This window comes from Microcebus murinus, chromosome 1, assembly GCF_040939455.1.
Source record: "Microcebus murinus isolate Inina chromosome 1, M.murinus_Inina_mat1.0, whole genome shotgun sequence".
Classification (NCBI taxonomy): Eukaryota; Metazoa; Chordata; class Mammalia; order Primates; family Cheirogaleidae; genus Microcebus; species Microcebus murinus.
In genome coordinates this window covers 60309738-60325877 of record NC_134104.1, presented here as the reverse complement: position 1 = coordinate 60325877, position 16140 = coordinate 60309738, and the positions used below count along the sequence as shown (strand labels likewise).

At 37.0% G+C, this 16140-nt stretch overlaps 1 protein-coding gene across 1 annotated transcript; it reads right to left on the bottom strand.

Moving 5' to 3' along the window:
* Window positions 1–2534: 2534 nt before the first annotated feature.
* On the bottom strand, window positions 2535–3146 carry LOC105868683 (large ribosomal subunit protein uL22). Its single transcript, XM_076001678.1, has one exon. The coding sequence runs from the start codon at window positions 3113–3115 to the stop codon at window positions 2561–2563; it is 555 nt and encodes a 184-aa protein (XP_075857793.1). The 5' UTR covers window positions 3116–3146; the 3' UTR covers window positions 2535–2560.
* Between the last annotated feature and the right edge of the window lie 12994 nt (window positions 3147–16140).

The window sequence follows — 16140 nt, the reverse complement described above, 5'->3', positions numbered from 1 at the left end:
AATTTATTAGTGTAGCTTCAAAAAATGTGTGTAGAGTTGGGAAGAACTAGGTCTCAACCTTACCAGTCATTTGGCAAATGACAAAAACGTTATGAGTAAACCAGTCAATGGCCTCTGGTTTTCCTATAGAATACTTTTAATCTGGGGAAAGTATATCTGAAAGGTTTTTGATATTTTCTGTATTCCTAAAACTATATGAGGCAAGAAGGAGAAAAAGTAAATAGATAAAGTACTTCCTGTCTCATTTTAAGTTCCAATAATTTTGGTATTTTTTTCTCTCTCCTGTAAAAAATTAAAAGCATTTTATTTCACTACTAACTGTATGAGGTTTAAATACTCTAAATAAATAAATAGCAGTGTTAACAGAATTGTCCAAAACATCTAGGCTCCATAAACCCTATACCTACTTAGTACATTGTTTTTACAAGTAAATTATTCCTGTGAGCTGTTATTGATAACCACATTTCAGTGATGTTTCTGCTATTGAGTGATTACAGATGGCAGTGATCTATCTACACACTCTCATGCAGTGTCTTTGAGAACTTACAGAATGGAGGCTCAAGTTAGATATATACTTTTTGGCAATAAAGACAGAATAAAGGCCGGGCGCTGTGGCTCATGCCTGTAATCCTAGCTCTTGGGAGGCCGAGGCGGGCGGATTGCTCACGGTCAGGAGTTCAAAACCAGCCTGAGCAAGAGCGAGACCCCGTCTCTACTATAAATAGAAAGAAATTAATTGGCCAACTGATATATATATAAAAAAAAAAAAAAATTAGCCGGGCATGGTGGCGCATGCCTGTAGTCCCAGCTACCCGGGAGGCTGAGGCAGAAGGATCACTCGAGCCCAGGAGTTTGAGGTTGCTGTGAGCTATGCTGACGCCACGGCACTCACTCTAGCCTGGGCAACAAAGCGAGACTCTGTCTCAAAAAAAAAAAAAAAAAAAAAAAAAAAAAAAGACAGAATAAAGCTGACTCCCCATGCAGCCTGATGAGAAAACTCCTTGGATTAATCCACCAAATACAAACCAGACACTTACTCCAGTTAGAAGTGAATCTGCCAGCCCTTGCTTTGCTAGGGGTTTAAAAATTGCATAATGATCAAGGTTAGGGGCACGTTTCTGAACATTTCCTGAGGTAGATGAGGAACCTCTAAAATTTACATTTTAGGGTTCCTTCAACTGGTAATCCAGTCTTTTGATCCTTTCTCATTATTAAGAGAAAACTGAGATAAAGATCTTGGTTCTTAGCTATCAGGTCACTTGGGAGTCACTACTGTGAGCATTCATTTGAGAATATCCTGGTAAGAGGTCACTGAAGAAATTAATACAGTTGATAATAATCATAAAGGACTCCTAATTTTAAGGGTGTGGCTGACCATGGTTCAAGATAAAGGAAGAAAAGGAGAAATAAAAGGGTTTATTCCCACTTTTTAGCCTAGTAAAATCTTATGAAGTAGAGCTTCTTGAATTCTTTATTTTTTCCCACTAACAAATCCCCCTCTCTGCCACACACAAACATACACTTCAAGGATTCATTTCTAACTCTAAGTTTATATGTATCCCCATCTTTCCATAATACATTAGCTGAAACGGTTTTATGAAGTGAAATATAATATCTATTGCATTTATTCACTTGAGCATTACTTCAAAAATCAGGGGGGAGGATATTTTAAAATGGTAAATAGATAATAATTTAAAAACACAGGATAATGAAACAGTGTTTTATTCAGTTGAAATGTCCTTATACTTTTAAAACCAGAATTTTAATTAAAATTAAACATTTAGTTTATAATATAGGTTAATTATTAGCAGTAATGAGATCTGTCCTCAACAAGTTGAATATTAGGTTTATTCCCTATATTACCTATTAAAATTGATTCAAAATTGGAATAGTTTTGGACTTTCTAGAGTTCATTTGTTCCTTTCTTGGACTTTCTAGAGTTCTACACTAACCTAGAAATGCATTACTTCCAAAAATAGTGTAGAATCACACATGCCTATGAAATAGAAATGGAATATTCTATTCTGTCCTCAGGGATATAAGCAAAGCCAGATTATTTTTCATTGTTTTACCTTGATCAGCTAGAATTTTCAGATACTAATTTACCTCTTTGCAAAGCACACCAGACAAAGAAACTTTGATTAAGAAGGTCAATAGAAGCTTCTTCCTTTTTGATTAAACACTGTTTGAAGGATTATGGTATCTGGGTCCTCTTCAGTGATTTGTTGTTGATTTTGAATTTTTCTTCTGTAATTTTCTCCTCTCCTCATGGTCTTTCTTTCTCTTTCCTTTTCTTTCTTTTGTGCTCTCTCTGTTTTAATTGTCTTTCTAAATGCTACTTCCTTAGTACCTTTTTACTTCATCTCTCCAAGATCCATTTCTGGAACATCCAATGCTTTCTTTTCCTACATGCTCACCTTCTGAAGACCTTTCTTTAGTTACAACTCCCCAGCATATTGTATGTGGTCCTTTAGAATTCCGACATTTTGTGATCTCCATTCAAGTCAACATTTTTTTTTTTTTTTTTTTTACTGTTACTTTCATTTATTTTATGTTACATCTATTCCCGTGCCATAAGTTTCTGTTTCTTGAGTTTCTTCTGGGATATCTTTTTCTTCTGTGCAACCTCCTCTTCTGGTTTTGGAACAATTTGTTCCTTTTCAGTGAGGATCATCTCGATGTGGCAGGGGGAACTCATGTATGGATTAATCCGACCATGAGCTCTGTAAGTTCGGCGACGCATCTTGGGTGCTTTGTTCACCTGGATATGCTCAATGACCAGAGAATCTACATCCAAACCCTTAAGTTCAGCATTACTCTCTGCATTTTTAAGCATGTGCAGCAAAAATTCAGCACTCTTCTTGGGCCACCGACCCTGTGTCCAGCCCCACTGTTTGGCCTGGGCACACCTACCAACTCCACCATTGTATCGTCGGAATGGTACACATTGTTTCTTTAAAGTGACATCTTTCAGATACTTGGTGGCTTTTCGTATATGCATACCCTTGATGGCCTGGGCAGTTTCACGAGTGTTCTTGAAGTGAACACGAAGATTTGAACCTCTTGACTTGCATGATTTTGTGGGGTTTTCTGGGTCAAGTGAATAGCGAACCATTTTCACGAATCACCTCAGGCCGCTTGAGGGGAAGAGCTCAAGTCAACATTTTTAATCCTAAACTCTAACTAGAGTTCAATCAGAACTTCTTTATTCACTTATTTGACAAATATTTACTGGGAAAGTATTAAATGTCAAGCACTGTGGGAGGTATTCAGAATATTACTGAACACAAAACACATACAGTTTCTGTTTTTATAGAATTCAATCTGACTAAAAATCCCTCCGTCCACTCCTCCAAATAGTCTTGTGTGCAGCTCGGCTAGCTTCTCTTTCAGAAGGAAAGAAATAGAGAGTCCTACACAAGAAAGAGTGTGGTCAGGCCCACTAAGGAAGAATGACAAAGAGTGATCCTGGAAGAGGAAGCATGAATAAAGAAAGAGGACATTAAAGAATGAGAAAGGCAAAAGGGATGGGGGCTAAAGTTTCAAACAGATTTAAACAAACGCTATGATGTACGGAACTTTAGTGAGAGAGACCTGGGAATAGAAGAATTTTAGGAAATCTTTGCTCTATGTATTTGGCAGTCTAATCTTTCCTCTGATGCTCCCTCAATAAAACTTTCACTGTAGAATTATAGCACTAATCGGGGTTCTGGAAATAGATTTGGGGATTGGTGTTTAGTGTGGATGTGTCCTGAGTGATCTGGACTTTGGAATTGGGGAGGAGGGTTCACTAAGAAATGTTTTATCAAGGTTATTTCTGTAATGAAAGTACACTCTTGTACTGCATGTGTGTATCTCTTGTACCTATGTTATACTTGTGTTTATTTTATACGGTTGACCTTTGGGAGTCATAAACTAAGACTCGATTCCTGTGTCTGAGGAGGGGGGTGGACTGAATGTCACTGCAGGGAATGCATATTTATTTCCCAGCTCAATCATCTGCAGATGAAAACAAACCTTTAACAAGCCAGAGAAGGAGTTCCTTCTGCATCTCTTAAGTCCCTTTTTTCTCTTGAATCTGGATTTGAGGAGTCTAGATATGCCTGAGGAGCTTCTCTGTGACCGTTCAAAATTGTGCGTATATAGGGGAGATTCATCAGATTCTCAAAGCTATCCAAAAGAGGTTAAAAGTCATTGATCTAATTATATGTTATATAATTTGTGTTAATTTCCCTTTCATTACTCTGAGCCTTTAGCCTTTTGGAAACATACCAGCCTGATCTCAACTCTAAATTGGAAAATTGAAAGAAGGAATGTGCATTCAGGCTCAGGCTAGAGTGGAGAGTGGGGCTGTGCCCTACCCTAAGCCAAAGCAACACTGATAATATTTACTTAAGATAAGTATCCAAGGAGAAGACAAATTATAGTGACAAGTGTCAAGGCTGAGAGATTAACCACTTCCCCACCCCCTTCAACCTGCCTTACGGACTGACTGTAACATTGCTTACCTTGAAGAATTTAGTTTTCATCTGATGAGGAGGCCAGCAGTTTTCCTTATATTGCTTGCCAGATATTTTCTCACCTGAATCTGTCACCACAAACTCAAAATGTTCAAAAGCCAGTTAATAGTCAACCTGCCATATCTCCAAATAAAATACTACTCCCCTCCCCTGAATTTTCTATATCTATAAAATTTCCTAATCATTTAGAATCAACAATTTTTACTTGTTCTCCCTTCTCTCAGTATTTCCCACATCCTTGCCTTTGATCATATGGTTACCTTCCTCTCCTCTTCTTTAACACTGTCACCCTTGAGCATCCAAGTAAGGGATTCCTCATCTAAACAACCACTCAGGTTTGTCTAGGACACACAGATAACTTGAAGATCCCTTTTTTCTTTTAACCCCCAAAAGTGTATTTTTTGACATGGGAGAATGACATTTGTGTGTAATTTAATAATAAATTAAAATTATTTTAATTTTTCCAAATAAACATGTTTGAAAATAAAATGAAACTAGATTATCATATATTATTTTCATCATTTCAAAAAAAATGTATTTCTTATAAACTGAAAAAATTTACCTCTTTGAAATGTTTCTTTCTTATGCTTATTTTTCTCATTTACTGGAAGATGCTGAAAAGTTTAAGAATTAGCATTTGTTCTAGTACAGGAATTTGGAAACAGAACCACTGACCTATGCCATTTAACATTCATGAGGGTTAAGAGTTTATGCCCTGGAGTGAGACTGATATGGTTGCCACATACTAACTGCAACTTTAGTGAAGTTGCTTCATCTTGCTAACCCTAATCTGTTTTGATCTATAACAGCATAATTTGGAGGTATGAATAGCACTTGCCTTGTAGGATCAAGGTATAGATAAATGAGTTAAAAAATGTAATTCACTTAGTGAAGGACTTAGCATACAGTAATCTACCATGAAATGAAGGATATAATACTTACTGTTAGTATTTTTAAATTCATATTATGCTTGTTATTTTAGCTTTTCACTAATGTCAAGTTCCTTCTTAAATATATGTACTGACTAATTAAACTAAGCCAGTCACTTGGATATCTAGCTTATCGTATGGGAGACTATTATTCACTAATTCTTATATTGGGAAATGGTTGCTATTTTTCAAATATGTGGGGTGAGAGACACTTTTCCAAAAAAGTTGCAGTTTTGCAGGATTTTATTATTCTCACTACAAGAATTTTGACTATGTGACTAGTTTCAAAAAATGAACTGCAATTTGGCCTTTTTGTGACTAAAAGTGAATGTAGATATTACTGTCTGATCCAGGTTTAACAAAGTCACCTAAAAAAATCCCCTTTGGGCAAGACTGCAGATGGGTTTTCTGCACCACTGAATTCCACATTTCCTCATAATTAAAAGGGTGGGCAAAACCCTCCTCACTTACATCTTAAACCCAAGAATGTTTATCTGTGCACATCCAAAAATGCTGGCCTTTTTCCAACAGAGAGAAATAGTGATTTATTAATAATATTCCTTAGTGTGATAAAAGATTATGAAAACAAAGATCCTTTATAGCTGAAAACACTTAGCTTTCATCAAATGTTGGAACAGAGTTGGTGAATAGTAATGTTTAACTATTTTGGTGAAGCTAACACAGCTAAGTGAAGGACTATACAAATAGTAAAACCAAATGTATATGAAATAGTAAATTTATTTCTTGGAATTTGTTGAATATAATGAACTTACTTGGTTAAAGGAGAATTTTCCTTTCTATATACTTGAATAAATCTTTATTTTATGGGGAATATAAAGGAATAATTAGTGTTCCCTGTTGCATAACTAATTCTCATAGGAACAAAAAAAATGTAGAAGAGATGACCATGTACATTTCACATATCTAGGCACAGTGGAGATAAACGTGAATGAATTGGAAAGTATCATGGAGTAATGAACAGGGATTGGCATAAGGAGGTTCCCAGACGGTTCCAGCTCTTCCTAGCTGTGCAGCCTTGCATTTAACCAATTCTTACACATTTGAGCTTTAATTTCTTCATCTGTAAAAACAGATCAGGGTAGTACCTTTAAAGTGTCTAGCATAGGTGTTTCATCAAGGTAGTGCTATAGGTAGCAGAATATATCCTAAGTATGGTAGAGTGAAATTTATAAATAGAATCTAAATATCTATTTATAGAGAGGGAGAGAAAGAGAGAAAAACAATTAATTTATTAGTTATTATTTAACATTTACTCTGTGCCAGGCCATGTGTTAAACACTGGTGGTAAGCAATACAGTTGGTTACGCTGACTCATGGGGCTCTCAACTGCTGGCTAAAACTAGATCACTAGATGTGGTTTTCTTAATGTACTTTATTAAGTTGATCAATGTATATATAAAACTATATAAATTTTTCATGGACTTGTTAAGTTAGTGACTTGACTTGCCTTTTCCTATTAATAATACAACCTTTTCTCTTTTTCTAAAAGCAACGTAATTTTCACACAGATCCAGGAAAAAACATGACCCCAATGAAATCATACCTAAGGGTTAATGAAACTAAATAAAACAGACTAATTCAAGTGTCATAATATTTTTGTGTTCATAATACTCAAAAAGTATGAAAGTACTACTTGGTTTTTTATTTGTTCCTAGAAACAGGCAATGTTCAAATCATTCCATGAACATGATTATCTTTTAGCAAAGAAACATTTTCATTTAGAGTGTTAAAACATCTCACTCTGTAGTATATTCTATAAGCATTCCCCATGGACTCCAACTTCAGTGGCTGCTGTTATTCTGCCTCAAGTGAAATGAGTAATATTTGGGATGAAAAAATAGAGGCATCATAAATCAGAATTTGCCAAATCATGGGCATTATTAATATTAATATCCAGCATTTCTTAAATATGTATCATGTATTAAGAACTGTGATAAGCGCTTAGAGGAGTAATTCATTTATTTCTCTCTGTACTCCTATGAGGAGGCAATGTTATAAACCTTTTGTCTAGATAAGGAAACTGAGGCTTAAAGAGGTTTAGTGACTCAGGCCAGTCCCACAGCTCATAATTGGTGTATATGGAATTACGAACCCAGGCCATCTATCTTCAGAGCCTGCCCTTTTAACCACTACTCTAAAATGCCTCCCATGAAACTGAGGTGTCTGTTGGAAACCAAGTTATCTTTCATACCAGGTGTTCTTTAAACTTCACTGTATTTATTTCTACTTCTCTCATAACCTCTGTAATCATCCACTTATTGAGTTGTAGCTCACAGTGTGTGTGTGGGAGGTTGCAGATAACATACCAGCGGTTTGTGCTCTTACTCATGCTTGCCAGCTGTTCTGGAACAATATTTATTTGCTCCATAAATCCTAGACTGTTCATTTTTATATATATGAAAAATCTGTCAATTGACAGTTCATCTTATTTTTCTGCTGAAAACACTGGAACATGAGGTATCCTTGACTTTGGGTTCACAGCTTCCAAATAAGTGGAACCCTGGGCAGCAAGCCTGCTAGCGTGGAAGTAGAACATGGCAGTATCCAGTCTACTCTCAAACATTCCACCAAGTCTAAAATCAAGGAACCACCCTTCCCTCCCAAATTTTGTAAATTCCTCTTTCTGCCTTCATCAACACAGGAAGGGGTTAATGAAGGCTAAATCATTCTAATTTGGTTGTAAACGTGCCAAGGCAGTGTTTGAGCTATGTGACAGGTGTCAGGCATACATGCTTCCTTCCAAAAAGCCCACATGATGGCCTCCCAGTCACTGCCATTATCTTTGTATCATCTAATGCCATATGGCAGGAAAGCCATTCACCTGGTAGAAGAGACTGGTCTTTCTTTTCCTGTGTTTCTCCTCCACTTGGGAAAACAATGTTATATAATTGTTCTGAGATTTGGTCGTAATGCAGTAATCTATCATTACACCTTTTCCTACCAAATTTCAGTCATTAAAACTCATTGCTTTAAGTTTCTAGCAAAAACATTTTGATACATCTACTTCCCCCTTGGAAACTATTCCATCTTTCCCTTGATTTGTGGAATAATTATGGTTCCCTTGTTAGTTCATTAACTTTTCTCTTCCATTAAGTGGTCTGTCTTTTTTTGACAGTACCTTCTCGCAGCTAAAATGCTAAATGCAAAATAGTTTGGGATTAAGTGGAGGTCACTCTGTAATCATAAAGAAAAAGTAGACTTCTCTCTTTAGGATAGAGTTTGAAAAGCATTACCATATTGTTACTAAATTTCTGAGGAAGTACTCAGATATACTGGGCCTAATTCTCTGGAGAGATTATTCTTAAAAAGTAGAGAAAATAGGTGCTATGGGATGATAAGACATTGGTCACCCTTTTTATAGAAACTGAAATAACTAATGTTCCTGTTATTTACTCTGCCTCTAAGCTAGCTCTCAAATTCCCTTGCATGTGCCAAGCATTTTTATAGACCTGCCTCAGCCTCTAGGTATTTTTGATGTTTATATAATAGAAAACTATTGAAAGTCAATATGATAGACTACAGTGTACCTATATCCTATTTCCATGTTGGCTGTATCAACATTTAAAAAAGTCATGTTTAAAATTCAACATTTTAAAGATTCATGGTGTTTAGGGGAAAAGGCTCTTAATTATGTGCTGTTTTCGACAACTATTGGGCAAACATGAAAACCTTTGAAGTTAGATATTGCCTTACAAGACATACATCAGCAAACAGAAGCCAAAAATATACACTGTTTTCTTCTATTTTTGTAACTCTGTTCATGTACTAATGCCCGGGGGCTTCATAATTTCTGGCCATTTTCTCCTAAGCTGCAAATTACAGACTCAATTCAGTGGCATATTTAAATTTAATGAATATTTACAGTAATCTCCATCTTTGGTATACTATGGAAACCTGTTCCCTCCTGGAGCCACCATTATTATACTTACGTTTTTGGTTTTTTACTTAGGGATTTCTAAGTATATAGGGGGAAAACCACTTAATATATTTAAATTTTTATATTAATAGGAACACATATGAGTAAGGCTACTTGAACCTGGATATATACCATACCAAAGTGTATATCAATAAAATAGAATATTGAAAACATTTCTGAACAACACTTAAAAATAATGTCTTCTAAAAATATTCAGCTGATGGAAAATTTGTTAGTAGCTCTCAGTTCCCTTGTATCACATATGAAAGGTATCATGGTACCCTCAGGAGCTTACCACATACCCATTCCATACCAGGATTTAAAGATTTGCTTATTTCATTCTTTCTTAATGGATGGGATCCTAAAATATGGTGGTAATAGCAAGAAAGTTAATCATCCTAAAGCACTTCACATTGCTGGATAACATCTGAGTTGGTGACTTAAACTGCATATTATTTTGAAAAAGAAAATGACCCAGTGGGAAGGGTTCAAAGCAGAGCAAACGTTATAGAATACACTCAGAACAATGACGTATGGGGACTATTTGAAATCAAAAGCACCAAGAAAGCTTTAACTGGGAAGAGAAGGTTCAAGAAAGGAGCATGGAGGTACAATGGCTGCCTTCATCTAATTATAGGGCTGCCCGTAAGATACTCTATTTGGTTCTGCACCAAGAAAATAGAAGTGGAACAGTGAGGTGGCAGGTGTGAGGAGGAACAATTGCCTCAGTACACAGAACTTTCTGACAGAAGGATGTGCTTTGAATGCAATCAGTTGCCTTTTGAGAGATGTCCCCCTTCTTGGATGTATTCTGACAAAAAAGAAATGGTATTCTGTAGAAGAGAGCCTTACACTGGGTTACACTAGATAATATCTATATTAATTTGCTAGGCTGCAAAAACAAAATACCACAGACTGAGTGGCTTAAGAAACTGATGTTTATTTTCTCACTGTTCTGAAGTATAGAAGTCCAAGATCAAGGCCAGGAGACTTAGTTTCTTCTGAAGCCTCTCCAGGTTGCAGGGGACCACCTGTGTCATCATAGGGTTTTTCTCACATGGTATCTTTCTGTCCAAATTTCCTCATCTTATAAGGACATCAGTCAAATTACATTAGGACCCACCCTAACAGCCTCATCTTAATTTAATCGCCTCTTTGAAGGCTCTATCTCCAAATATAGTCATATTCTGAGGTCCTGGGGATTTAGGATTCAATAAATCAATCTGGGTGGTTGAGTGGGGGAGACACATTTCAGCTGATAAGAATATCTCAGTTCACTTCTGATGTCCAAGAGTTCTTGAAGAGAGAAGGGACAATTTAGATCAGACTGAAGCCTGCTCCCTGGAAGAGGAAAAAAAAAACTTCAACCAAAATAAAGGATTAGGCAACACTGTCCACACACTTCCCTAAATTAATTCCTACCACCAGAGGGGTCTCTTGTCATCTGTCTGCAAACTCAGGTTTAGCCATAAACTGTGCTCTTTGGCTTCTAGTTGAATGTGGAGAGGATTAAATTCATTATAATATTAAATAGATCAGGTGGAATTAGCTCTCAGCAGAGAGCAGCTGCTGGCTCCGGCAGTGTTGTGACAAGCTCCGCCAATTATGCAATGCAAATATAATCATCTGACTTCCACCATTTCCAGGCCTTGACAAGCACTGCAAATCTACTGGGCAATTTCTTCAAGTCCCATACATGTTGCTTGGCAGTGGCTACCTCAGAGGCTAAAGCATATCTTTGACAGTCAGTCAAGACTAAAGCTAAAATAGAAGAGATTTGGATTCGAAGTGATGCAGGCAGAAAAGTGCAGGCACACACGCTCATTTTGCTCTTATTAATACAGTTGATATTGATTTAACTCCTAGTGATATTGCCTGGTTTTTGCTTAGAACAGCAGTGTCTTCATTCTGATGTAGATACCATAGCACCCACTCGATTTTTAAGGTTTAACTTTGCTGAGTTTGTGCATGCATGATTTCATAACAATATATTAGCTTGGAAGACTACAATGTATTTTTATATAGCAGAAGGTACTAAGAAAGTGTATGTTTGGTTTTGTTGGATTAGATAGATCAGGTGGGGTTGAAATTATTTAATAGAAACTAGAATGTTAAGTTGAGCAGATGAAAGCAAACCCTCACCCAGAGCTTTAGAACAAGTTTAGAAAATATCCTTATAGATATTAATGAGCATATGAGAACAAATTCTTAATTTATTGGGAGAAATAAGAGTAGATGGTCAACCTACTTAGAAATTTGATTATTTAGGAAGACTGGGTACAAAACAGGAAGACGCTGCTGAAATCACCTGTAAATTCTTGTAATAGTATTTGTTATCCTAATTCTTTGTCAGTAGAAACCTAGGCTGAAGAGATTACATTCTCTTCTAACACAAGAGAAGGTGTCAGTGGCAACTGATCGATCATAAAATCAGACCAAAGTAATGGCACCTACAATACCTCTTCTTATGTGAAATATTTGCTTATATTTTTTTCTGTGCCTGTATGTGCTTTTCCTGGGGTTAGATTGCCTCCGGCAGGCTATTTGTTACTATTGTGTTGATATTTCAGGAGAAAATTAGAAGCATAAAAAGAAAGATGATTTGTGAAAAGAAGAGCATTGCCTTCCTTCACAACCATCATCTCTGACTCAAAGTGAGCTTGTAGGCAGTGTCAGATGTGAAAGACTGCATTTTCTACATTCCCTCGTCCTGGAAAGAATCCCCCACACTCTAACCACCTACAAGCACGTGTTCTAATGAGCATGAAAATACTACACTGTGCTTATATGCTAATGATAAAAGCACATTGGTTTGATATTCACATCTTCCCAAGTAAAATATGAGTGCTGTAAATGGACTTTTGATGACACAGTTTTCCCTTCCCTTTAGCCCACTACACACACACCTACTCACAACATGGTTGTCTCGAGCAGGGAGCAGTTGTAACAAGCAATTCCAAGAGTGAAGAACTCACAAAAGTAGTAAAAGTTGTCAAAAATGAATGAAGATATTTTAACATATGCCCTAACTTATTGTTGATTATAGCCACTTTGTTGGAATGTTCCTAACGCAAAGAAATGTTAAACACCTGAGGTGATGGATATCCCAATTACCCCGATTTGATTAATTCACATTATATGCCTCTATCAAAACATCACATGCATCCTATAAAAATATGCAACTATTATGCACCCATAATAATTTAAAATTTTAAAAATTTGAAGATGAATGGATATGAAGAGTTTCCAGGAAGGTGGATGTCCTAAGCAGAGGGAAGGTGCAGCAGAACTGAGACAGTAATAGTGTTTTCTCCAAACGGCAGGACCATAGAGCACATGGAGTGCACCCTTCAATAAGAAGCTTGCCCTTGTGAGATTTCCCATTTACTGACAGGTTCTTAAATATATGTCCCTTTTACTTGAAAATGTTCTGTTGATCTGCTGGAAGTAAATTTGGAAATTGTCACTTTCTCCTCTCCACTATTGATAAAAGTAAATCAAGCAAACAAAAAACACTTCCTCCTAGATATTCCTTCCCCTTCCTGCTTTTTTTTTTTCAATCTCAATAACAACTTTAAACTCTCAATCTCTCTCAAAACATTCAGAGGAAGATAACTGGGAACCAGAAGCCAATAGCATTTTTGTACAAGTGTGTGTTAAAGATAAAATGACCTGGATTTCCCTGAAAGACCTAAGCTTAAGTGTCATTGGGGACTTCATTTAAGGAGCTGGGGTAAGGGACAGGAAATGTGCAAGGAGAAGGATATGGCATGAGTAGAAAAAATTAATGGTCAAGGGGCTAGGGGTTGTTTGTCTGCCATGCGTTAGGGTCCAGCTTGTTGTTTACATTCCTGTTCCTTTACTACCTATTACGCCAGCCTTGTCAGCACAGTGCCCAGAGAGGACTGGTCTTGGAGGGAGGCTCAAAGCAGGAATAACATGTTGATGGAGCAGGTGTCTCATTCCATCTTTCCGCTGGTGTGTCTTGGGGCCCTCTCTGGGGATGATGCAGCAGTAAAAAATAAAATGTACTCACCTTTAAATGACTTTATTATACTCCCATCTTTGATGAAATAAAGGCTATTGCAAACTAAGCTTTTAAGGCAACAGCATATCCAAGTGGGAGAAAAGTAGAGGCATTAGAGAGAATCAGACCTGTATTTAAACCCCATCTATATCCTTGCAAGACTACTTCACATTGCTGAGTCTCAGGCCTTGACAATTTAGTGGGGATAGTAATACTTACTTCATAACATCACTGGGAGAATTAGCTCCTGCCTGATATAAACATTCAAAAATGATACCAATTATATTGCATAATATAATAGTGTAACATGATATGACACTGACATGACAGTACAGAATCTCTCGAGGTGTGATGTCATGACATGTGTGCACACATATGTAGTTTCTGCCCTTGGCAGAATGTCAGTTTTCATCTACAGTTTCCACCTCCTGAGTATACTATTTTGCAATCCATACAGCATCTTCATTCTTACTTAGCAGACCTAAGACCATTCAGATCAGGTGTTGGGTGATGTGAGTAAATATGAACATACTCTGTGTGTGTATGTACACATGTCACAACATCAGACCTCAAGAGGCTTTGTCCTATTATGATAAAAAGAGAATTCTATGGTGGTTTGTTGTCAGAATATAAAGTTTCAGGCCTGTTTCACTGAAATATTTCTCCTTTGTTTGGGTTTATTATGAGGAACCCCTAAATATCAGGGGTTTGATCAGATTGGACTCATTATTTCCTTAATGAAGAACCACTATCAGCATTTAATAAACCAGTGATATAAAACAAAAAAAATATTGCACCTTGAAAAAATCATAAGAAAAAAGACTGAGGCAGAGATAAGAAACAAAAAAATCAGAGCTATGAATTGTCAGGGAGAATATGACAGCTAAAACCAAAGCTGCAATTTTATTGTGTTTTTTTTTCCCTTTTCCTTGACCCCTAGAGAATACACAAATAAAATCAATTAATGGGCCTTGAAGAAGAATCACTTTAAACTGTTCAATTAAACCCCGCAATGCAGAGAACAGAAGGGAGAAAAAAAAACAATAAATACGTCTTAAAAAATGGACTTGTCAGAGGCGCCAGGGTCCCGACATGCACCATTACTGACGGATCGAATCGCACTTCCATTAACACCATAATCTTATAGACTCCACAGGCTGTAAAAAAGGGATTTACTTTAATCAGGTTTGGTTAGGACTGAATTTGAAAAGCGCTACAAGTGAAATAAACCATGACCTCCACCTCTTTGATTTTTCTCCAGCACTGGTTCCCCAGTATGTAATTTGCTGTCCACCAATGGGTCATTTTTAATGACTGTGATCTGCTGGTACATTTCTCTCTTTTAGTGGTGGAAATCATTAATACAGACCTGCAATATTCCTTCCGATTTTTCTTCATCTAATCATTAGATTTAACAGCCATCACTGTCTCCAAAATAGTTCTCCCCCCACCCCCGCATCTTCTTTTAGGCAAGTTCCCTATCTAGGCTTTTCCAAAGTTTCCAAAGAATTTCCACAGGTTTTATTTAAATAAAGAATGCGGAGGCAGGAGGATCACTTGAGCCCAGGAATTTAAGGCTATAATGTGCACAGTACAATTGGGCCTGTGAATAGTCAGTGCACTCCAGCCTGGACAACATAGTGAGACTCCTGTTCTCTTTAAAAAAGAAGAAGAAGAAGAAGAATGCCATGGGCCTTAATAAATGCCAGGTGAAATAAAGCCAAACAGCTTTCTTCACTGTAGCTCTTGTCAGTGCCTTTACTATGCTAATGTGCTCACCACAGGGCTTAGGGTATGCAGTGCTGACAACTTTTATGTGTCTATGGGACATTTGTAGAACTTCTCAGGAGACTTATGTTCTAGAGAAAGCACTATGAGAAACATCAACTTATGCAGCTTTTATTTATCTCACTCAGTAAATTCCCTACAATAATTTGATTGCTGCCTTGTTGGTAATAAGCACTCACCCAGAAGGCAGGTGGAGCGACTCTGGCAGGCCAGGTGAGATGAATGGCCATTAAGTAGACTGGGAAGTCTATAAATCTAAAAGGTGTCAGAATAATCTTTTCTCACTGCTTTTTGCTTCATACTTCAGCCTTCACAATTTATCAAAAGACACCAGTTCAATATTGAGTTGGATTTCTCCTCCTTTCCTTCACAGAGCAGGGGGTCTAAGAAGATGTAAGGTAGTGTCAAGAAGCAGTTGCTGTTGTCACATTATTTTCTTCAGGTGTGTGTATTTTTCAATATTAAGATGAACTGTGTTTTGTTCAGTATAGATTTTTAATTTTTAAGAACAATAAAGGCCATTGAACCATAACTGTGTTATTAGCCCACGTAATGCCACATAGACTTAAATGACTGTAGCTGAGCACTGGTTACATGAGAGTCGTGCTATGATTTTGAATCTCCTGTCTTAATGTAAACCCTGACCCTTCGTATAACACTGGGATTTATATGTTTAAATCTTTTCAGGATTTATTAAACTTTCTTCAAACTAAAATGGGTCAAATTTCTTTGTTGTCCTGGTGCTCTTCTCTGATCAACTAGGAATGGCCACGTGATCAAGAGAGGGGGAGGTTTGTGAGAACGAGAGGATGTGGCTCATCTGTGTCTCAGAAAATTCTTCTATAGGAGGGGAAAGGCAGAAAATTCGGGATTAGCTGTATGGTAACCTAATTAAGATTATCTGTCCAAGGTGCAAAGGACCAAAGGGTATCTCAGAGG

What these genes read in the sequence shown, in the direction of transcription:
- LOC105868683 (XM_076001678.1), bottom strand. Translation starts at nt 3,115, where the DNA reads ATGGTTCGCTATTCACTTGACCCAGAAAACCCCACAAAATCATGCAAG.